At 44.3% G+C, this 24,029-nt stretch overlaps 1 protein-coding gene across 6 annotated transcripts in view; it reads right to left on the bottom strand.

Moving 5' to 3' along the window:
- Nucleotides 1-2,769: 2,769 nt before the first annotated feature.
- shq1 (SHQ1, H/ACA ribonucleoprotein assembly factor) overlaps nucleotides 2,770-24,029 on the bottom strand; it is a 48,696-nt gene continuing 27,436 nt past the window's right edge. For all 6 annotated transcript variants that reach the window (XM_085273049.1, XM_085273046.1, XM_085273045.1 and 3 more), the window contains 3 exons: nucleotides 22,038-22,161; nucleotides 13,932-14,052; nucleotides 2,770-3,983 (listed from right to left, as the gene is read on the bottom strand). In XM_085273049.1, coding sequence (XP_085129175.1) covers nucleotides 3,344-3,983; nucleotides 13,932-14,052; nucleotides 22,038-22,161 — 885 coding nt within the window. In that variant the 3' untranslated portion in view covers nucleotides 2,770-3,343. The remainder of the gene's footprint in view (nucleotides 3,984-13,931; nucleotides 14,053-22,037; nucleotides 22,162-24,029) is intronic.

The raw sequence follows: 24,029 nt of genomic DNA, 5'->3' as shown, positions 1-24,029 counted from the left end.
GATTCATTTCTTCTAGAGGGCTATTAATCTTTTCAAGCACCAGAATCGCTTTGCCTCTCAGGAGCAGGAGTGGAGATTGAGTTTTCTATTACAATCAACCAGAGGCAGTGTGTCACGGGGAGAGGGGGGCCAGTGACAACACTGTCCTTGGCGCTGCCTTTCCCACATAAAACAAAAAGCAGGGAAGGAATCCCTACCACATTAGTGAGATTATTTTTATATCTGTATTCACAGTAAGGCCAAGCAGGGTCACTGACGACCAGCTGCTCTAGAGCTTCTTTATATAAAATGCCACATGGTTAGTTTAATCTTCACAGATTAAACTGCAAATTAATTCACGTGTTAGCTCTAGTCTTCTACAGAGGGCACCTAGGGTTCTCACACTTACTGTTAGCCTTTGCGTCACTTTTCATGAAATGTCAAGGCATGATGTCAGTGTGAGCAGGAACTAAGGTACACGATGGTGCATTTAAGTTCCACATATATCGGAGTTAAGCTCCAAACCTACCTTTGCGACTTCATCCTTAAGGGGTATTCTGGAGAAGAACTTTCAATTTCCTTTCTTGCTCTTGGAAAGATCAGTCCAACATCATATCTGCCCACTAAATATAACGCTACCCCAAATATAACGCCAGGAGATGGTTAAGCATAAAGACTAGAAGCAGGGAGAACAACTACTAAGCTGATGAGTGTGTCAAAAAGGCAGGCATGTTTTTAAGTTAAAGTTAAGACAGGCACTTGATTACTGGGAAGAAAGTCCATGAGCTTGGGAACAGGAGATCAGATGGAGGTTTTGGGAAGCTCCATCTGTACCTGCCCCTGCTGAAGGCTGCAGCAAGAAGACACTGATATTTGCCCCTGCTACATGAGTTTTGCAATCAGAAAATACTTCCTAGTCTAGGCCTCACCCCTGACACCTCCAGCTAAGTGAATCCAGGCAGCCGGCTCCAGAAGATGATGGATTTAACACCAGAGTGTTGTTATTCCCAAGTTCCAACACCTGAGGTATCTGGAACGTGATGTTATCTGCCATCCGTCTTAGACTACGTGAAGGACGAGTCATTCCCAATGATTGCACAGGAAGGGTGTACTCGAGTAAGACATTCAATCTTTTCATTGATGGCTCAATGAACGCAATCACTGGATGGGAAGCACTAGACAGGTCAGTGTGACCCTCTAAAGCTCAGAAACAGAGTGAATAAACAGAAATAGCAACCTCTTCCTTCAAGACTACATCTGTGCGTTAGAATCAGCTCCCACTCCCATTTACTGCTCATGTTCATGTTGGGATAATAATTTAAAGCCTAGCAGGTCTGGACTGTGAACAGATGATTTTTTTTTTACTTAAAAAGATAAGTCGAGTGATAAGGGCATGAGAAATGGTGCTTGTGCAAGATCCTCTTACTTAAACTTATACTACTAGCTTTAATAGAGTTACCTTCACTATTAGTCATCGGATGTTACTAATTGGCTCTACACAGACCATCCTAATTAGTCTTGCAGGTTTTTTTTAGAGCCCTGCAAGTCAAAGGGCCACACTTACTACACTGGTAAGTGGCTGATTCATCAAATTCAAGTCAAAATAAAGCACACGTGTCACATTAATTATTGCCTTGTTTAATTAATCAGATCCGTTCACTTAACCGCGGCCTAGCCTCTTGAAAAATGTCTGTCGGCCGAGAGTATTAATTGCAAAAAGAACCAACTGAAGTTGCGAGCTCAGCCGCAGGTCTCTCAGTCAGGCTCCAGAACGGCGGCACTAATGGAGGAATACGGGGGCCACTTTAAGATGAAAAATGGCAACAGAGCCCCGTGTCACTTAATCAATATGAAAAAGCCAGTGGGGAGAAGGAAACCACCGCCTGCAGGGGCCACGCAGTCCCAGGTCTCATGTCCCCAGAATGATATGGGGTGTTTAAAATGGGCCCAATTTCACACCGTAACTCATCTCAGTCGCAGTGATGATGGCGCTCGTCCCCAAGGGGGTGGTTGCGAGGGAGGCGATGCCGTCTTGGGAGGTGCTTAACAACAGCATCCATCTCTGTAACATAATACTACAGACAGCTCCAACCAAAGGAGCCACCAGCACCGGTGGCTCTAGAGTTGCCTCCAATCACACTGGATGAGATTCCTCATGAAATCGCCTCGGGCAACGCTGCAGCTGTGCCACATCAGTCACTCTGCTCAGTTATAATCCGAAAGGATCACAAAGCCTGATGAATTCTGCTAACGTGGGTCATTCCTGCATTTTTTCTTCCGCAATTAAATTAATCAAGTCCCACTCGAGGGAAATTTATTTCCACACAAAGAGCGCTAAAGCAGAGAGGACACCGCATGCGGACATCTTCAGGGCTAAGAGTCCGGAGCGTCAGTTAGTCTCCGCTGGCCCTCTGCCCCTCTATCTTGCAGCTCCCTCTGGCCCCAGGGTGCTGTTATCTCTCAAACAAACAGCTCCTGTGCCGCAGCCCTGCTCACAGACCTCATCTATCTGCATGACATGTGCTTCCCTGTTTGTTTTGTCTCGCCTGTTAGACGCGGCCGATGATATTGAGCTGTGTCGACGGCACTCTTCCGTTCACACCAGATGAATCAATCACTCCGGCGTGCTCCGCTGCCCTGTTTAGTGCAGGCAGAGTCTTTTCCACTTCAATCAATGCCGAGGGTTTAGGAAGAGGTTAGCGCTTTTCCTGCTATTTGTTAGGAAAAGAAAAGATCTCAAAAAGCAGCTCTGGCTGACTGACACACACACACACACACACACACACAAAGTTTGTCAGTTTCCTGCAGTGTTTTGTTTATTCAAGCCCGACAGGAATATGCAGATTGACTGTGTAAATATGTAAATATACATGGTTAATAGAGACCACTGTTAGCAGATGTCAGCGCACTGAATTGAGCTCGCAGACGCTGTTAAATTCCATGAATAATTAAAAAGAAGCAGAAATTATTCATATAAAATCACACACTATGTTCAGAGAGCACGAATGTATTTGTATAGCAAGTGTGCCACTTGGATAGTAGACAGATAACAGGCCAAAAACAAAAAAACAAACAAAATAAAAAGTAGGTTCGGCTGCCTGCAACTATCCTAATAAAACAAGATTATTTTGCACGTTTGCAGCGTTTGCAGAAGAATTGAGACTTTGCAGTTTTATCATTAACAAAAAACAAACACTGTACAAAAATATTCCTTTAAGAGGGTTAAGACCCTAAAATTACACGACAAAAACAACACGCAGTAATTTCAAAAACAGAAAAGAAATCCTTAAAAGCAAAAACACTTCCTGAAATCATCTGACAAGGAGTTTAAAATGAAATCCTGGAACTTTCAAATTCCTTTCCATCAGCTGATAGAGTCCCCTTCAAGATCATCGGGATCTTGCTGTGTTTGGACAATGAGCAGAGGGTTTCTACAAGGACTCGGCTCTAACAAAGTCCCGCCGCTGCTCCTCCCAGACGTGCCTTCAGTCTCTGTCGCAGCGCTGCTCGGCTGTCTCGCTCCTTTGTGGCTGGAGTCTGGAGAGATTCTCAGCTCCTCCGCCACCCGTTCTCCCAGCACCTGAATCAGCTGTCTGAAGCCTTCTGAGGCTGAGGGAAGGGCATCCTCTCTCCTTTTTTCTGCTGAAAAGCTCGTGGGTGCCTGGGGGGTGGGAGAGACGGAGGCGGAGGGTTGGGGTTCTGGAGGGTTGTCCTTGAACATCTCTCCTCCTCCTCCCTCCTTGGATTCGGTGCAGTCTTCTTCAGCCTCAGATTCCTCGCTCTCACTAGACGACTCGCTGCTGCTGTCACTGGAAGTGCTGCTGCTGTCAGAAGAGCTGCTGCTGTCGTCGCTGGATACGGGAGCCCTCTTGGAAGCTTGCTGCTCCTCTTCGACCGCCACGATCCTCGCAGCGTCCTCTAACTCGTCGATTTCCAGCTCCAAGTCGGTTTTTTGCAGGGTTGCTTTTTCCAACGTTGCTGCCAAGTCTGCCACCTTCTTGGACCTGTGAAGATGAGGAAAAAAAGTAATTAGGAAGGCAGAAAGTTTCAACTCAATACGACACTTACACACAGGGAAGGGAACGGAAAAAAGAGAGAGATCCAACTACCACTTCATCAGTGGTACCTGGGAGAGAGAGCGGCATGACAACTGACTGATCGACTGGCTCTGCGTACTAAAGACATAGCCACAGGATAACCATCTACAAATCTAATACCCATTAACCAAAGCCCATTCTCATATGAATGCTAAGTAGACCGCGATTTGCAGAGGCGACGGGGGCTCAATGAAATATGGAAATATGGATGTTTAATAATGTAGGAAGATGAGCGCTGCTGATACACGAGCCTTGGGATCTTCTCCTCCCTCCCCCAACTGCTGCGCTCTCTGCAAGAGGTGATAAGAGACCGAGAGGGATTACAGAGGGAGGCAGACCCCTCCTATTCCTCCTTCTCTACCTCAGTCCGTGCATGCAAAAAAATCACATGCACACTTCCACCTATAAATATGAAATGGCTAAGTCAACCGCTGCGTATGGCACGATTAGTCGAGATGAGGTCAATATATCCTGAGTGTTTCGATGCTGGAGAGGAAAAGGAAAAAACAACAACAAAAAACCCCCCGAAACATCCAATAATAATGCTGCAGCTGGAACAAACCAGAATAAACACGAGCGCTTTGTGCATTGTGCGGAAGCAAATCAGCCCTAAGAGGCTAAAGACGGTGGAGTTGTGCTCCCAGTCACACTGCAATACAGTCAATAAAAGCGTGGATAGAGAGAGCGCGCAGGCTGAGGCCCAAACAGCTAAATGTCGCCAAAGATTAAGATGAAGAGAATGCCCTCATAAAGCAGTACATTTAACAGAGTTCCCATCCCGCCACTTTAGTTTTATAGTTGCGACTGCTTGAAGAAAGACGCGTTTTTATTGCTGATGAATGTCCTCCTACAAGGCCCCGTTTGTGTAAAGGCATACGATTGTGTGGAGGCCCCAGCCTGCACATTATTCACGCTGGGAAAGCATGCCATGCTGCCAAAAACTTAAGTGGTTGCCATTGGGCTCCCCGGTGCAGTTAGGGCGTGTGTGCCCCCATCCCCTGTCCCTCCTCTCATTGCCATGGTGATTACGAGCTGACCTCTGCGGGTTACTGCGATTCAGACTATGTCCATTCAGGGTGGGAGAAACCATGTGTGTGTATGTTTAGAGGGGCTACTCTTTTTCTCACACACGGCTGCTGTTGCTCTCTCTGGCCCAATTAACCCACTGCTGAGCACCAGGATGGCTCCTCATTACCGTGCACTCCTAATGAGCTCCCCATTCTGGTGAGTAAAGTGTTTATGGAAGCATGTAGGGGCTTTGCATTCATTTAGGACCTCAGGTGGAACTATGTTAACAGATCTCATAGTTGTGCTGTAGCATGAGGACACCCGTTCTCGGCACCACGACAGCCAGAAGAGAATCAACTGCAGATTGGTGGGATAAGTGATCCACTTGTTCTCAGCTGCACCTTCCCAGTCCACACTTAGGTAACGTTTAAACTGATTGTTTAAAAACAGAAGTTGTTCTAATTTCAATGGAGTGAAAATCATGGTGGACAGACTCTGAGGGCTGTGATCATTGGTGGATTTCTTGCAGAAGCCCATCCCAGAGTCATTAATGTCAGTGGCTCCAACTTTGAGCCCAGCAATTATGCCCAGCTGGTGCCAGCATGTTGGCAAATGTCAAAGTTCAGGAACATTCGAGTGGGGTTTTCGCCAGGTGACAGTCTGGTTGAACATTTCAGCTCGTCTCAATTCAATTCAATTCAATTCAATTTTATTTATATAGCGCCAAATCACAACAAAAGTCGCCTCAAGGCGTCTCACGGTCATCTCTGCAATACCTCGCAAAAATCAGTTTGCCAACGTATGCTGAGAGACTCTTCTCATAAACAGAACTTGGCTGCTTAAGAATAGAAGTGGTGTTGGCAATAAGTGTCATTTCAGATCCACAAATCACAAATAAACACAGCCACACCACCCCACATCTCTGTGAGAAGGCACCACATTGCCAGATGTGTCTCAGCTCCACCCACCAGACAGACACACGGACCCACAGCTCTGCCACAGAGAGCAGAGAGACAAGACGGCAGATGTAATGCCATCGTTTTGTTTTTGTGTAGTCTCAACTCGCCTCATCTTCACAGCACCGAGGAGCCGCAGGCAAACTATCAGAAGGGTCTTTTTAGTTCATTAATAAAAGTCCCCGGAATTTCAAGATCCAGGTGCAATTAAAAAAAAAATCGCTTAAGGAAACCATGGATGACCACCTGTCGTCTTGGAGTTAGCATGTGTAGTTGGAGTTTACAGACATCCACACACAGCCTCGCGTTCACCCTCCGATGATGATGAAATCCGTCACTCAGACCTAAAACACTTGTGGATGCGGATATTGCAACTCGAGCGCAAGACAGCTGCGTGATGATCTTCACTGTCAAGAAAGCTGCATGAAAAGAAAACCCCAGCTAGGAAGTGATCCTACTAAACAAATGTCACCTGTAACATATTAAATGCTTCAGTACCCATTTTAACAAACTTTCAAGGCTGATTGGGTCTAACTCACTAAAGCTGCCATCTACAGACACAGACACGTAGAAAAGTGACGAGCTAGGAGCCAACATGCCAAACTTTAACTGTATTCTTCTGCTGTAACTAATAAATTACTTCAAATGTGAAGCGTCTGACTGAAGTCTGGTTAATGCAATTGAAGATGATTTTCCAGTTTGGGCAGTAGCACATAAACGCACCACACGAGAAGAGCTTCTAAATACATGCAAGCGTTTAGAAAATTGAAAAAAAAATCAAGACGAGCACCAGAAACTGTTTGTTGTGGGCACTGCTCACTCTAAGTATACGCTGTCTGAAGCTGTCACTTATGTGTGAACACAGACAACCACTGCATTCTTTGGAAAGCCGAGTTTAAAAGTAACTGTTTTTGTTTTAAACAATCACAAATAACTTAATGTAACCTCATATAATTATGATGATGATGATGGAGCCTGTTCAGGGTCCCAGGTTCTGCAAAACCCACGTGAGCGCTTCCTGTAGTGAGACTGTGGCAGAGAAGCCTCCTGCAGCACAGCCACTTCAAAGACTGCCCTGTATTCTCTTTCCCCCGTGGGAAGTCATTATTGCGTTAGCGTTGGAGAGGCGCGCTTGTTTTCTCTCCCCTCCCTTGCTCTGTGGTGGGAGAAGCTCGGCCTGCAGTGAACACAAAGGCCCTGTCCAGGAGGGGGGAGGGATAATGTTGTACACAATCCAGTCATTACTATACTGCTGTTGTGGCTTGCCTTCATTAAACTGAGGAGGGGCGCCTTTTTTCAAGGTTGGAAAACTTCTGGCGAGACAAAGACGCCTCCATCTGCCAAAGTCTTTAGATGAGAACGTGAAGGGAGAGAGAGTGTGTGTGTGTGTCTGTGCGTTGTCTGTGAAAGAGCCGAGCTAAATTACAATCTGACATTTCTTTCATCAGGCTTGTGTTCAGTGAAAGAGCAGCTCATTCAGCGTGTCTGTGCTCTTGAAAACATCTCAGATAAAGCTTGTCCTCAGACGCAGAAATCTGTGTACGGTAATATAAGCACCAGATTTCCTCAGAGTAACTCGCAAACGCATCATTCACCGGCTGAAGGGGGGGATAAAAGCCGACGCTGGGAGACGCGATCCGTCAGTGTGACTGAATGCTGAAACGGTCCGAGGCGCTGTAGCCTCTCCCGTTCCAGAAACGAGAAACACAGATGTATTTATCCGGGGAACCAGTGTTTGAGACCCCAATTACAGCTGCCTGAGGACCCTTGAAACACTGGTAGATGGTTCACACAATTGAGACAGGTGTGGAGGAACTTTTTCTAATTTTTATTTTTGCCTTTTTCTTTCTCTTTGGTCATATAATGGCTTAAAATGCTTATGAAGACAACATATTTACTGCAAGGATGTGAGAAGAGCAGAGCAACAGATGCTGACATCATAAAAAGGTTCCACCGAATTGTATCAACTGGGAACAGAAAATTTCAACCCTAAACACTGGTTGCAACTGCCTGGTAACTATTCCACTGCATTTCATGGCTGGTTGGCGAGTGGTTGCTTGCTTGTGGTTGCTATGTCAAATTGCTTGCAAACAGGTATAAGTTGCTGCCCTGAAAACCCTTTTGTGATTGCCACAGTTGCCCATAGTTGGTAGGAAAGTCACCAACGTTTCTGCAAAAACCAGAAAAAGAGACTGTTTGCCTTCAAAGTAAAAGTTGCACCTTCTGAAACATGTTGGTGTCAGTGGTAAGACAGAACTTTGACTTGCGGTCTCCGTTTCTGGTTTGTGTCTTTCAGATGTTACTCATCAAGAGTCATGCTGGCATCTTCCATGCAAATTACAGCCAACTGTAGCAATCTGCTAACAACTAAAGCAATCACAAGGAGGACAATAGGAATGCTTGCCAGGAATGTGAAAGTATTGATGGTTGGTGTCACAGAGGAGGCAATTTCACCAAGTGTGAGTCAGCAACCACTCAACAGCTGGTCAGGGTATACGCATTTTTCCTCTAACCGACCGTGGTTGCGAGGGTTGGTCTCCATGTCACAGTCTGAGACCAAACATCAGTCGATTAGTGGGAGAGCCCCCAGCGTCCGAGCCCGAAGGTGGTGCATCACATCCCTCAGGTCACGAGTGTGATCAGAAGCATGCTTGTAGTTTCTTTTCCAACATCAATGAAGATTCTGTGCAAATAATCCATTTACATCATGTTCCCAAAACTGAAATTCATATTGGAAAATCATTGGTTTGACACATTCGTGATAGGTGGGAAAGATTCTATCCTGTTCTAAATCCAGCTGGAAAATTATTTCCTGTTCTGACCACTTGGTCAAGAGCACAGGAAGGGATTTAAAAAAAACGAAAAAACGAAAAAACAAAAAACGCAGGATCGTTGGGAGTGGTGTAGTACTGCACAAAGACTCCATCTTGAAAGGGAGATCAGCCAATGATGAAACTATTTTGTGAAGGTTTTGGGGGTTGTCATTAGGGATGGCAATCGAGAACCAGTTCCCAGTAGTTGAATTCCTTGGAGTTGTTGGCCTGCTAACCTATCAATCCAGCTTATTGGCTCCACTTGTACTACTATCAGCTGATTTCATCTGATATGGACATTACATCTATTTTTATTCCACAAGAAGATGACAGCACAATGGTAAAGTAGAAACTGCATCCAGGAACAGGATGCAGAAACAATACACTACTAAAGAAACTTCAGCTCTTTGCAAGCACCTGGATGGACAGCGTGCTAACGCTAAGCTAGCCAAGACCCAAGAGTGACATCAAAGTGGACTGAATGCTGACCAAATCCAGCAGCCAGAGCCTGAACTTCAACAGGTAACAAACTGAGTAACAGTCAGGCTGCAGCCTCCATTTCTGCCTGTTCATGTTTCTAAAGTCGAAATCGCCCTGACGATCACTTTAAATAGTCTTTGTGCTGGTTTGCATCTTTGCTTGTACTGTTGGCTTTGTGTCCAGGATACTAAAGGAAAGATCGTGTGTCCTCACTTGGGTAGGGATTTGTGTTGGTGTGTCGGACTGTAGCCTCATGTTAAATGGTGTTAAATATTACTTTTTTTGAGTAATGACACCAAAACTGATCACAACGAAAAGGTTAAATAGCATCAACATGCACAAACATTAGACCACACAGGATGTAATTAATTTGTCTGTGATCTACTGCTTAGAGATGGTGGTGACTCTTAAAGCGGAACCAGTTAGAATCCATAAGGATTCTCACTGGGTTGTCATGTTCCCAAATCTCAAGAATTAATCTATCACAAGATGCAGATTTAGAAAAAGCATTCTCTTACTCTTTCTTAGTCCTTTGTGGATTTGGTGGCAGATAAAAAGAAGCGTCTCAAGTGACAAGTTTCTATTCCTACATCATCACTTAGGTTTAAAAGGAGGATTTTTTAAAAAAGCTCCAAGTATTGCAGGCTTTAGTTTGGTCTGAGCTCAAAGAAGTTAAAGACCTCAGGATTGACTTTGAAACTTTTTGTCAGAATGTTCCAGTTGGATTTACTCTCTACTTTTGGGATTATGGGATCTTTACTACAAATGCTCAGCTCTTTACTTTTTCTCTGCTTTTACTGTCTCCTCACTTACCATCTGACTTGTGTAATCACAAAAAACGTTCAAGTCCTCTACTTCTCCAGCCTGTCTGCTTCATATCCCACTGCTAACATCTCTTTCTAGTATCTCACAATGTGACACAATTCAGTGTTAGACATCCTTTTCTGATACGCCTGTAGAAAAAAAAAATACAATAATCAATTGAATTAACTGGAGTGAACACTCCACACGAGGGTTTAGGAAATTATGCAAACACAGTACTCTGTGTTTATGATGAGCTGTGTGTTCAAGACAAAAATCTGGAGTGGACTCCTGCTGAGAGGAAATCTGTACTACTTATCCCTGTTAGCTGGGAGACATTGGTGTCTTTGTTCTGCCCGGTGGGGCCTCTAAGGATCTCGTTCAGTGATGCGGCTAACGGCAGATAGAGCAGCTCCATTATCTGTTTCAAAGCTTTCAGGACAGCTGTTTGACAGTTGTGTGGTGCTGTCTGCTGGAAGTCCCTTCCCAACAAACATTTGGGTGTCAGATCAGCTGGGAGATTGACACGTGAGCTGTGTTAATGTGAACAGAAAAGCTTTGAGCACAAGTGAAACAAAAACATCTGTAAGGGCCAAAGGCTGAAGGGGAAACCTGGGTAGTATTTGACTTGTGTGTTACAATAACACAGAGTTACGCTGAGGTAAAAACCACCAGTCGTCCTAGGCAGCGTGGGGAGAAAGTGTTGACACTGAGCACAAGGGCACTTTCAAGGTGTTTGACCCACACGCCTCAGCTGACACACTGACCCCACGCTTGACCTCCTTGCCCTGAGACACTTGCAGTTGTTAGAGCTCCAGAAACTCCCCCACCCCACCCGCGGGGGAGCTTTTGTCAGAGCTGCTGACAAATCTCCCCGACGGCTGCCGCCGAGGACACAACGCTGAGGTTGAACAAGGTGAGGGAGGCAGGGCGAGGGAGGCATTGCGAGCGCGTAGAGCCAGCGAGGGGCTGCTCCGCTGTCTAAAAACAAAAGACTGGTCTGAGGAAAGAGAATGCCTACAACTTTATTTTTCGACAGTTGCCCGTTGTTGCTTTTCATGCTTTTCTGTGATGCACTCTCTTTTCTACAGTTGAAAACAACACCCATTGTGTCTCTGAGGACTGCTCACTTCACACCTACCATTCACAATTATTTGAGTCTGTCCATTCAGCTGCTGTGGTGCGAGGCTCGGCCCATCCTTAAGCCGCTTCTTGTCAATTTTCCAGTTTTTGCAGCAATGTGTCAATGTCCATTTCACACATCTCAGAGGCAATTCACACATTTGCGCCACAAAAGAAAAAGACTAAATTTTCTTGCTAATCACTTCATCCTCTCCTCAGACTAACCCTGAAGCGCTTGTATTCTGTATTCTCCGCGTTTTTCTTTTTTTTTGTCCTGCTATAGACTATAATTGACCCAATTAATAAGGGTGGGTGGGTGGCTGCGAGAGAAACCTGTGTGGTAAAAGGAAGCTGCGGCCCTTCTGATTCTCTGAGGTACTGTAACACAACAACAGGCTTATAAAGCTTCGTGTGCGCTGGCTGCCGTGGATCTGTGTTGGCCTGTCTCCAAGCTTTTTGATAAAGGCAGGCAAAACAAAGAGAAAGAAAGTGAGGCGACTCGCTTATTTCCCCCCTCTTTTTTTTCCTGTGCAGTCCAGCAACTCTGCGGGGGTTTTGGCAGCTGAAGACCTTCAAAAGCATACAGTGAAACTAATGGACTGGAGAGGCTGCTGCTCCATTTGAAATAATACTGTCTGCTAACAATTCAGAGATAATTAGGATTGGACGGATGTGTGAGGGCGGATTAAAAACCATACCCAACAAAAGGATGTTTGTGTGTGTTTGTGTGAAATGGTGACCGCTCCAGTGAGGGGAAAAAAAATATAGCCCAAAACAAAACAAAAAAAGTTCCTCATTAATGAAACAACGGGAAGCGCAATTTGCTTTGAGGTTGCACGCTTGATCTCAGCGCAAAGGGGTTCTGCTCCGAGTGTCTGAGAGCGTAGAGGAGAGCGCCTGCCCCGTGGCTTAAATCATGATGAAGTCTTTACGAGGTTGTAAATCTGAGACCGATGTCTCAGCAGTCAGATGAACTTTAGGAGTAGAAACGCATGTGGGACACAGTGAGGAGATTAAATAAATCAACCACCCCCCCTGCAGCCAGCAAACATCCATTAATCGCCGTGTCCATCACGTATAGCTGATCGCATATGCTCCGGCAGCAGCAGCGGAGAGGGAGCGACAGGATACGGGGATTGCACCGGGGGGTGGGGGGTATATAGATTGCATCTCATCTAACCGCCTGGGCTCCCAGAGACGACTCACTTAGCGGAGGATGACAAATCCTGCGCGGGGGAATATCTCGCACTGTGGGAAAACAATGCCTACACGATCTGTCATCAAACCTGTCAGATGATACAAAGGGGGCCGCCACAACAAACCGCATGTATGATAGAGGAGGTTGGTCTGTGGAAATCACCGCTGCCGCCTCGCTCTCCTGCGCTGCTGCTTTGCATTCTGACTGCAGGCTCCTTTTAATATTACACTGCAAACATGGGAACATAGTTTCATAAACCGCGAGAGAAGACTGTATGAGGTTTCTATTGAGTGTGAGCCAGCGCGCTCATACATAAAGAACGACAACAACAAAAATCTGTTCACGCTTGGTTGCTCTCTCAAGTGGCAGGAGGTGATAGAAGTGCTTCTACTGTCTTTTTCACATCATGACAAAAATAAATAAATACTGTACACTTTTATTTAGACAAGAGAAATGTAATGATTCAATCACAGGTCAGTGCTAAGAGATCACGGGGCCAATCAGTTTAATGATCGATGAAGGGTGTAGTGGCAGCCAGCACGTTTGGCCAAGCTGACATTTAGTTAAGTAGAGCAGGGAGGGAAGGGAGGAGGAGCAGTGCTCCGGTGTGCCTCGGAAGAGACTGATCGACTTTCTCTGTGAGTTGACAAGAGCTTCAGAAGCTCCGTGCGCTTACAGACTAAGATCGAGTGCGCGTCTTCTCTCTGCTCTGTGTCTCAAACAGCCCTGAACCCGACTCCTTATTCCTCCCACCCTTTACGAACGCAGCATCCGCTGCATTTTCTATTTCTTTAAAAGAGCAGCATTCAAGACTTGTGCTGGAAAAATGCAGAAATGAGAATGCGAGGAAGGGAGGTAGAGACCGCTAAATCCCTGCAGACCTTTTATCGTGTCTGCATCTGGGCACTGAGCCTACAACATCAGGCGTGCATTTTTCAACTGGGCTTTTTCCAGACGAGCACACCACTTTGCTGAACCTTGGCCAGGAGTAAAACTGAGCTCATTACTCTGTAATGTGCTCGCAGGCTCGCATTTAAAATGTGACTAATTGTTAAATATGAACTAGGCGGGGGGAGGGGAGGAGGAGGAGAGAGCCATCAGACCTGTGGCATTTGGGAAGAAAGTGCAGATCTGGCATCTTTGGGCTTGCAGTTCTAGGAAAAGGTCGCATCCGCCATAGATTGGAGAAGCCCACGCAGACGCGCATGAGCTCCTAAAGGTTTCGTACAGAGTGAATCCGCTGAGTGCAGCTGGCTCTTTTAACACCCACTGATGGTACTTTGACCACATAAACTGCATCTTTCGCAGGCTTGGTCGTGCAATTGGCCCTGCTGTGACAAAATGACACTGAAGCATCGCGGGAGGGGGCAGTCTGAATGGCACAGTGCATGGCTCTGAAGGCAATTCTATCTAGATTGAGGCCTCTGAGGTGTCTGCATGTGTGTGTGAATGGATTTGTGTGTGCTGGTGGACTTACTTGACTCTCTGGATCCAGATGCAGTAGTCTGTGATATACAGATCGTTCAATATGTATGCCGGCTCGTTCTCTCTGAAGACTCTGTGAATATCCAGCAGGCATTTGAGGACGCAGGCTTTCCCTGGGCACGGCAACACAGCCGGGGTAGGCAAATGGAAAAACAGTGTTATTCGTGCTCACTATTAAGGATGACAATGCACTCCAGCTGCTGGCAGATGCAGCATGTGTCTTAAGGCTTGCAGTTATTGTTCCATACATAAAAGCCAAGATACAGGATCAGAGGGAAATCCCAGCGAGCAGCAGAGTAATTTCATCCATATGGGTTTTTTGTTTTTTAGGAAAAAGAAGTGGTTCATCTGAGACAAAGATGACAACTCTATTTCTGGAGTCTGTCAAATTAATAGTGTTTCTGCTCAAACTCTGTCAAACACTGCTTTGCCTTGATTTATCAAAAATAGCTCTGAATGTTTCTGATGATTTTCCACTTGACATAAATCTTAAGCCTGCCTGTTCTGCTACTGCGCTGCATCCTTATCTGTATCCATTTTGCTTCTGATTTGATGTTACATCAATTAATTAGACGTAGCATGTAAAAGCTGAATTTTTTAGAAATCTGCATCTTGTTGATTTTTCCCCCCTTTTTTCCTCCACAGCGCTCGAAAAACTATTTCTTTCCAAGAAATCCTGCCTGGTCCTAAAGGAGGAGGATCACTTTCTCAAAGTCTTTCTTTGGCAGTTGGCAGTACATTTGGTTTAATTTACATTTCTAACCTTAAAAATGCTATAACTTCCAAAACTGACATTTCTCATACTGAAAACTACAACAAGCCCGAGGGCCTGGGGGGAGGCGGGGTTGCAGGGGGAGACACTGGAGTCGCGTCTATGCAGCTCTTCATGCACACAGCAGATGTGGTCGTTCATTTCCTTCTAATCCTGTTTGTTTCTTATTTTTCTCTCCTAATTTCTTTCATAAAAATCTGTCTTTGCAAAACTTTAGAAATGTCACTGAAAAACAGATATGACACTAAAGCTTATGCTTAATTAGATTTTAAAATTAGGCACAAAAATAATTTATTTGCACTAATGACTTGTGGTGCTTTCATTAACACTGAGCGGCAACAACATTAAAGTTGCAGTGATGCCAGTAGATTCCAGATGCAAGTCCGTAATCCCAGCTATGGTGGTCGTTATTGCACAAACAACTCTAAACGCCGTTCATCTGTAATGAGTGTAGGCTGCCAGTGCGCTGTTTATCTCAGCTGGTGTCCACGTCTATTTACTCTGTAAAAGGAGTCCAATATGCATCGATAAATCAGTGAAGCTCGCTCCTGTCTGATGAAAGGTGAGTTGGTGAGAATGAATGAACTGTTGTTTTTGCCCGTGTTAGCCGCTGTAAGCAGAACTGTCTTAAAAGTGGACCTAATATTGTTGGACTCTGATGCTTAGTGCTAATAAGCTCTCATATGTTCTCGTTATTTGAGGGGGGGAAAAAAAATCTCATCAGCTGGCATAATGTTAGCTTATAACCAGCTGTTATTGTTATTTGGCCACTGTCAACTGTCCGGAGATGGAGGGTCGCACGTCCAGTCTGCTGACAATAACTGTCACAATACTGTTAATAAACAACAATGTTTATGTATGTTTTTGTACAGTTAGAGCTCTGACTTCAGTTTAGGAGATGAAGCTCGATGTGAGGAAGAGCATGATGTTTTATCCAGATGCCGGTCGTGTTGGCCCTTTTGCCTTTGTGAAGGGGAGCCCTAATCAGATGATATAACAAAAGGCATGTTTTCAGTCTAAAGGTGAAGAGACAAATTAAAACACGTCTCCACAGCATGTGAATGGCTCCTAACTTTCTTCTTTTCCACCTTTGATGTATTACGGATGTGACCGGTCTCTAGCCACATATATAAAAGTCCATCTTGGTCACTGTTCATGAATCCAGGGCAACATGCCGGCTTCACAAACTCTGCATTTTTAATGGTTTAATGTGGTCAGACACCGCAACACACAGTAAAAAAGTTTAATATTGTGGCTGTTCTCTGTGCGTAAATATACTGATTTTTATATTCTTGGTTTATTTTGGGAGGAGACAGAAGAGGAGGTGACTGGATTGAGGTACCCACAAACAATAAGCCAATCAGCAACAAGGAGAGAGATTTAAGTGATTGATTTAATGTTGGAGAGAAGGACTGTGTGTCATTATGACTGCAGAGTTCATCCCAAGAGGCTGCTTTGGAAAAATGTTTGCTCTCATCTATCAAAGCAAGAGCACAGAAGATGTATGTTTACAGCCACCAGAAATATCCACCAGGAAGCCACCAGAGCTGTGTAAGCTGCAAAGTCCCAATATGCAGTTGATGTCTAAGAATAGCAGCACCTCATAGCTCTTTATTTGCCTTCATACACTTAACTGTATAACTATTGCCACAACACATTAAACGTGTTATTTAAATTTAATATAAACTTTTTAAGTGTTCATTTGTTAATGTTAAGCCAATAGGATACCATGTGCTTTATTTAATGCAAATGATAAAACATACAGATGGTGACAGAAAATGTCTACTGTCAAACTATCTACTAAAGAATCTGTACGTTCAGTCCTTATTGACATTTTTGACAGTGTGTTTTGAAATTGTTTTAGAAAAACCGTTTCCTCTTTCAACACCCCAACTGCATCACACACAGAACCACAGTGGTTCATCTGGACGTAGAGTTTTCAGTGGGAGAAACGTTTCGTCACTCTAACAAGTGACTTCTTCAGTCTCAGCTGACTGCAGGTTTCCCCAACCTTACAAACAGTCCATTGCATAATGACTGAAACTAGCACCACTGAAGGAACAATGGGATGTGAGGTCAGTTCCTTGATTCCTTCCTTATTTTGCAAATTGCCATGGCCGTTGATTAACAACCACTGATCAAAGACCATGAGTACCATCCACAGTGAGCTGATAGAAAAAGACGTACCTTTAGGCCCCCTCCTCGATTCAGAGACGGTCTTTCCCTTTTCACGTAAATGGCCTCCTTGACTCCCCGCTCAAACCAGCGTTCCTCCCTGTCCAGGATGTGTCCAGACGTTGTTTGGTTTCCCCAATGTATAAGTCATGGCAATCCTCCTGGCACTTAACAGTACCTACATTGCTCTGTTTGTGTCAAGGGATCATTGGCATGGACCATTTTTGGCGGAGTGTGTTTTGGCGTTTGAAAGCCACGCAGTCTTTGGAGAAAATGCGTCTCAACTGTTCCGATACTCCTGACACATAGGGAATCACTAAGGGTTTTCGCTTAGGCAGCAGTTGTCCTTCTCTCCTGGATCCTGACCTCACAGCCCATTGTTTATTCAGTGGACTGGTTTCAGTCATTGTGCAAAGATACTGTTTATAAGGTTGGGGAAACCTGCAGTCAGCTGAGACTGAAGAAGTTGCACGGACGAGTGACGAAATGTTTCTCCCACTGAAAACGTCCAGATGAACAGAACCAAATTTTTGGATTTAATTACCTGCATGATTGAGCATGCATCAAGACGATACACTGAATACGTGTGTTATTCTGAAAGGAATTTTCTCCTGAAGCACATAGCTAGTGCTGCAGCACTTATCCTTCAATCAGGCATATAAATAGCCATATGATGTGGCCAACAATCCGCTGAGGGCAAGAGAAAATGCTCCTCTCCACCTCCAGAGAGCTTGTTGGCGTTGTCCAGAGACATTCCAGACCAATCAAAATAAACAGCGTACTCACAGCGAGGAAAACCTTGAGCAAACATTTGGTCCTCATTTAAAGCATGGCATTGTATACAGGGAACTGTGGCCTAAGGAAAAAACATAAAATAATTTTTTTTTTTTCTTTGCTCCAATCAAGGCTTGGATTGTGTGAAGCAAAAAAAAAAAAAAAAAAAGGTCTTGCTTCCAAGATTTGATTTTTTTTTTCCCCAGAGAGAAGCTTTCTAAGTTGTTTGGAGAAAACTGGAGCAAAGGTTGAGTTTAACATACTGATTGTTGGTGAAGGGTTTAGCACAAGTGAGCGAGGCATTTCAATTAGGTATCATTGGGTTATCCAATGAGTGGGGAGGGGGACGCATTCAAAACGTAGAGCAGTAATTCCTTCATGGCTGCAGACTGGGCAGGCATGCAGTGTGGTGGTGGGTGTGAAGTGGACCAAAAACAAAAGCCTGCTGTGTTTTCTAGACACTGCAGCAGCAAAGTAATCTTTTTTTTTTTTTAAACAGTTTTTATGTTTTTTACATAAACACTTAATGATGTATGTGAGAAACACAACCTCAGCCATCTTTGTCACAGCCTTTTCTGATGAGGAATTTAAAGTATTCTTATTTTCAAATATCTTGAAGGACACTGACAGCCCACAGCATTTTTTTTTAATTTATTGCTTAAAACATGTTGAGTAAAACTTCACAAAGACCAGTAAAACCACTGCATGATAACCTAAAAATGGTCCTCGCCACCTTGTCTTCAACTAAAAACAAAGCAGCTTCATATCTAAAGGAAAATGAGTGCAATTTCAGCACCATGTCTCAGTTTTGTTTTGTTTTTTTGCATTATAAAGAAGCACTAATGTCAAAAGTCAGTGGCAAATTGGTGCAGCACCTTAGCTTAACCACCTTACTCTGGTGTCGTATGGCAGCTACAGAGGATGTCATAGCCAGTACGAAAGTTGAAAAACTAGACTGTGTCGAAAGACTCAGACCTGTGGCTTGGAACAAACACTCATTACATTAAACATTTTAACTTTGCAACACAATGGTTCCCAGTGTATTTTCCGCTGGGAAAGTCCAACAAGTATTCCCTCCTTCTCAGCAATTTTCACACTAAAAAGCCATCCAGTGGTCCCTTATGCAGGTGGATATTTTACTGTGCTGTGAAAAAGTAAAATGACTTAACAAGGGAGGTAATTACTTGCTCCCTAAATAGAGCCAGGTAGATTTGGACATAGGTTTCCCTTTATACAGTCAGAGGAAAAAAATCATTTTAACACTTGCTTAAGTTTTTTGGGTTTGAACAGTGAGAGACAGAACAATAACAAAAAAATCCTGAAAAACGCATTTCAGAAAGTTATAAATTAAGTCACATTTTCATGAAAGAAATTGCACCAACTGTTGTCACCTTCTCACCCAGCTGCTTGGTGATGGTCTTGTAGCCCATTCCAGCCTTGTGTAGGTCCACAATCTTGTCCCTCATATCCTTGGAAAACTCTTTGGTCTTGGCCATGGTGGAGAAATTAATTGCTCCAATGGGCAGCATTCTTTTATACGCATAACAAGTTGTGAAGGCTCCCAATCGCAGCTCGTTGCCTGTATAAGATAGACCTGGGGGCTAGAAGTCCTACTGATTGATGAAAATGCGAATTCATTTATAACTTTCTGAAATGCATTTTTCTGGATTTTTTTGTTATTGTTCTGTCTCTCAATGTTCAAATAAACCAACCATTAAAATGATAGAATGACCATTTCTTTGTCAGTGGGCAAACTTACAGAATCAGCAGGGGTTCAAATAATTTTTCCCTGAATCAAGTCAACATTTAAACACTGCATTTGTAATTACTCAGGGAATCTTTGTCAAATATGAAAATTTGTTTAATTATATGAAAAATGCAAGTGTGACAAGATAAATAAATAAATAATAATAATAATGATGAGGAAGGGGGTAAATACTTTCTCTGTTTGACAGACCTGCCATCATGAATAACTTGGGGGAAAAGGAAATCTACTAAAGGTTCTTTAGCTCATATCAATAACATTTAAATTATATCTTTTTTGCTTTTAACTTTTCAGAGTAAGAGCAGAGGCAACAGGAAAAGCAGCAAAAGCAGCCGGAAGCATTCTGCCTTTGTCAGATTTACCACTAATGATGATATGCTTGAAAGGCTTCATCCTGTGGCAGGTCTAATGTGCTGGGACAATTCATCCCTGATGGCACTTTTCCTCCCACCCCCACAGACACATGTGGATATCCACTTCTTGTGGCTACGTCCACACTACGCTCCGTGTCCACACTGGCGTTTTCAGTCGGTTTTACAGAGTTGTGCGTCCACATTGAAACATCCGTGCGCAAAAGCGAGTGAGAATTAAAGAATTTGAAGAAAAGCTATCTGGAGCATGTACAAACGGATATTCATCAAAATTGAGAGCAATCAAAACAACTGCTGTATAATGCACTCCGCTATCTTTGTTTATTTGGTCACATGACTGCATCACATGACTAAAATGCGTCATCGTTTTAGCAAGTCTGCGTTTTCGAGTGTCCGCACTGCAATGGAACAGCTCCGTTTTGAAATGTATTCGTTTTTGAGAGCGTTTTCAAAACGCTGCGTGTTTCCTTGGGGAAAACGCCGTCTCAGTGTGGACGGGAGGCCAAAACGGAGAGAAAACAATGCGTTGGTGTGGACATAGCCTGAATCTCATCCAATAAAATATCACCCTGGCCTGAATGTAAAATTTCATTACTCAGACCAGAGCGCCTTACTCGACCTAAAACTTGACTTCCACAAATGTAAAACTTTCCCAAGAAATTCCAAAGAAACGTTGGCTGTAAAGGTGCTGTTGTGAATGAACAACACAGGAACATGGCGGACCTTTATCGAAGGACACATCTGACATTTCCTGTACCGCCCTTTCTGTTTGATCACGACAGCAGCACGACAGTGGTGCCCACCTCGACACTTCCTAACTCCGACTGGCTTTCTGCTCTTCTATACCTGCCCGGTGGCTCTTTAGTTACAGCCTCTTAGGAAGCAGGTGGAGGAGCTCCTTGAGAATGCTCACCAAACTGCCAGAAGGTTGTTTAAATATTTACCCCTGGATAACACTTCCTCTGAGGCCTTAATCTGCTCGCTGCCATTAATGGGTTTGTTTTGCTAATATGAATATTTGCTTGTACAGACAGTTAAATGAAGTACCTCGAAAATGGAACATGCATTTCCATTCGCCTTATCCTGACAAATTAATTAGTGTCTAAAGTAATGCTGGGAGGAAAGGCAGCCTCACACATGCAACAGAACGAATTACTGTAGTGTTACAGTTGATTAAGGAGAAGCCCTTTTACTTATTCTTCATAATTCTTGTAAATAATGAAGGTTATGAGCCGGGAGGGAACATTATTGCATATTAAAAAATTAAGTCCCATCCCTCCCCCCTCTAAATTTAAACAAATAAACAGACGCTTTGGCTTCTTATTATGCACAGAGTGGAGTTGGAATAAGATGTTCTTTCAGGTGTAAGGAGATGGAACAATTTCCAGGTTTGGGCTCAACAAGAGAAATCTCTGCCCTGAGGTAAAAGACAGAAAGGAAAGAGCGAGTCTAACTGCTGTTTCCCTGGCTCTCCTGATCAACTCATCTTCCTACTTAATGAGGCGAGGAAATGCTAATCTGGGGCTTAAAAGGCCTTTAATTTTCTGTCGTTTGCTAGTGTTAAAATCATCACAAGCTGGATAATCTTAGCCCTCACACATCCTGAGTATGTTTACACTGCTGACTCTCAGCTGTCTGCGGGGGCTTTTGATTTAAAGATTACGTGCAGCTTTGAGATATCAAAGTCAACAGTCCGTTTTCCTCTAATCCACATTTCGCTCCCTGAGGGGGTGGGAGCCCGGCCACTCTCGCTCTCTCGCGTAGCTGGAGGAATATCATTTTCAAACACTCGCTGCTGTCTTCTCATGGGCTACTTTCCATCAGTGGCAGGCTGCTTCTGCTAAACAATACTCCATGCAAAGCACGCTGGCTATCAGGCTGCCTTTTCAGCAGCACGCACTCTCGATCGAGCAGCATCCTACAGGCTACGGACGCGCAGCAGACTCTGACTGCACACGCTAAAATCCATTTACATATGAAAGCGCTGCTCTGCAGAAACCACGGGGTGGGCAGAATCAATTAACACTAATTAGCCAAGATCCCGTGTTCACAGTGGAAAGAAATTAGAGTTGATTTAGCTTCTAGTTTTAACTCAAAACCACAAAACCCACAAAGAACACTGCAGATCATGTGGCAGATGTCAAAGGGTCACTACCAGTCTGCAGAGGTAATAATGGTCTTTATGAGCTTTTGTGCATATGTGTGCGTGTTGCCGGTGTAGGTCTGGTAAGCGTGTCTCACCTGAATGCAGAATTTTAGCCGTGTCATGAATCGCAAGAGAGACCAACGAAAAGTGTCTGTAGAGCGGGTAGCACAAAACCCTCCGTCCAAATGACACCAGGACCTCTTGCAGGGAGCTGTATGTCTGCAGGAAAGAGAACAAGACATTTGTAAGAGTATCCTGCACAGAGCCAGAGCACAGAAAGGGAAACAAAGATGCAATTGGCTGAAAGGGCTTGAGGTTTTTCCATCCCCTCTTATTCTTAGACTGAACACTGGCCCTTGTTGGTGAGAACTGCAGTTGATGGTTCTGTAATTACTCCTAACAACTACTCATTTATAGAGCTGGCAAAATAGAGGCTTGCAACTCTTAAACACCTCCACAGCCCTGGACTGTTAATTGCTGCCTCTCTTTAATCACTGCTATCACTCTCTGATGTTCTCTGCACTAATGGACATGGCCTGGAGACAGAACGAGAGATTTTTATCCCCCCCCCCACCCTCAAATTCCCTCGTTTTTTTCTTTGTGGCTTGTTAAGGATGTATTGCAAGCTTGCAAGTGCATGTCATTGGGGATCATGCTTTCCCTTGGGCTTGTTTAGCAAGAGTGTAAATAAGGTCTGCTGCAGCCGCGGGGGGGGGGGGACTCACAGTCACACCAGCACAGTCGACTGAGGACAAATAAACAGGCAGCAGATGGGGGGTGGGGAGGTGGGATAAGGTGGCAGGGAAAGAGGAATGTTTGGCATAAGCGAGGAAAGAGAGAGCGAGTCAAGTCAGAGCATTAAAAAAAGATAGCAGACAGCAGAATGGAGTGAGGCAGCAGAGCTGTATCAGCAGTGACACACAGATAGACAGGCAGTCAGAGATGGAGAGGAATCCATTGTAGAGCAGAACAGAGCGAGGAGACTGAGTGAGGTGGCCCCTCAATGGGAGCTGACAGCTCTACTGACTGACTGACGAGCAGCAAAGGGCTGTCGTGCAGGTGAAGACTGTTCTGTGCTTCCCTGTCAGCACAACAGGGAAACTACTTCCTCTCAAACCATGGTCTAGGTCTAGGCTCCCAAACGCCTCCAAGAACCCCCACAAGACTTGTTTAGAACTGCATTTTGATCACAAGTGGTAATCATGTGTGCGTGCCTGAAGCCTAATGAGGACGCTCTGGGATCCCGTCACTCACTAAACAGTCAAATGCCCTCTGGGACCCTTTAACCACATGTGCAGTGTCGTGTGTCCCTAGCGTTAATGAAGGATCGTATATTCAAGTGCATCATCTGTTTTGGCAGATGTAGGATAGAAGCATGTTGCCCTAAGTGCGAGACAACTGGCAAGAACAACCCACAGGCCCTATGCGCAATAACAATGACTGAGCAGCTCTCGGGGTGTGTAGCAGCAACTGTCAGTCGAGGTTTAAGCTTGATTTATAGCTGTGTGTGAAGGGATAACAGTGGAGCAGATGTGCACCTCCTCAAAAATGTGACTTTATCTCTGTAGTGTTGGACAACTGAGATAACATCCTTCCACTCTGTAACTTTAAAATAAAGTTGCATTTTTCTTCCCTCCATTGGCAATGTAAGTGACAATTTAGGAGTTCTGATTGTTGATTAGTGGTGGAAAAATTTTAAGAGCTCAAAAGAAAATAATCCAAAGAGCAGCTGGACGATATGAGGAAAATCTAATATGATGATATTTTTTTGGCTATATCGCGATACACGAAATATATCACAATATGTTTAAATAACCTCCCAATCTGGTCGTGCGTGCGTGCGTGCGTGTATATATATATATATATATACACACACACACACACACACACACACTCAGCACAGTGTGCCAGGTAGAAATTTTCCAGTTGGGAGGGGGTGATTAATGATGCATTAATGTGGGAGAAAATAAAACCTCACAGTGAATTACATGGAGACAGCTTAATACTAGAGATGGCAGATACCACTTTTTTATGTCCGATACCGATACCATAAATTTGGATATCTGCCGATACCGATATGAATCCGA

This window comes from Mchenga conophoros, linkage group LG5 (assembly GCF_057382185.1).
Source record: "Mchenga conophoros isolate Kocher_MC1m ecotype Shallow Benthic linkage group LG5, M_conophoros_male_GT1.1, whole genome shotgun sequence".
Taxonomy (NCBI): domain Eukaryota; kingdom Metazoa; phylum Chordata; class Actinopteri; order Cichliformes; family Cichlidae; genus Mchenga; species Mchenga conophoros.
This window is presented reverse-complemented; position numbering and strand designations above follow the sequence as displayed.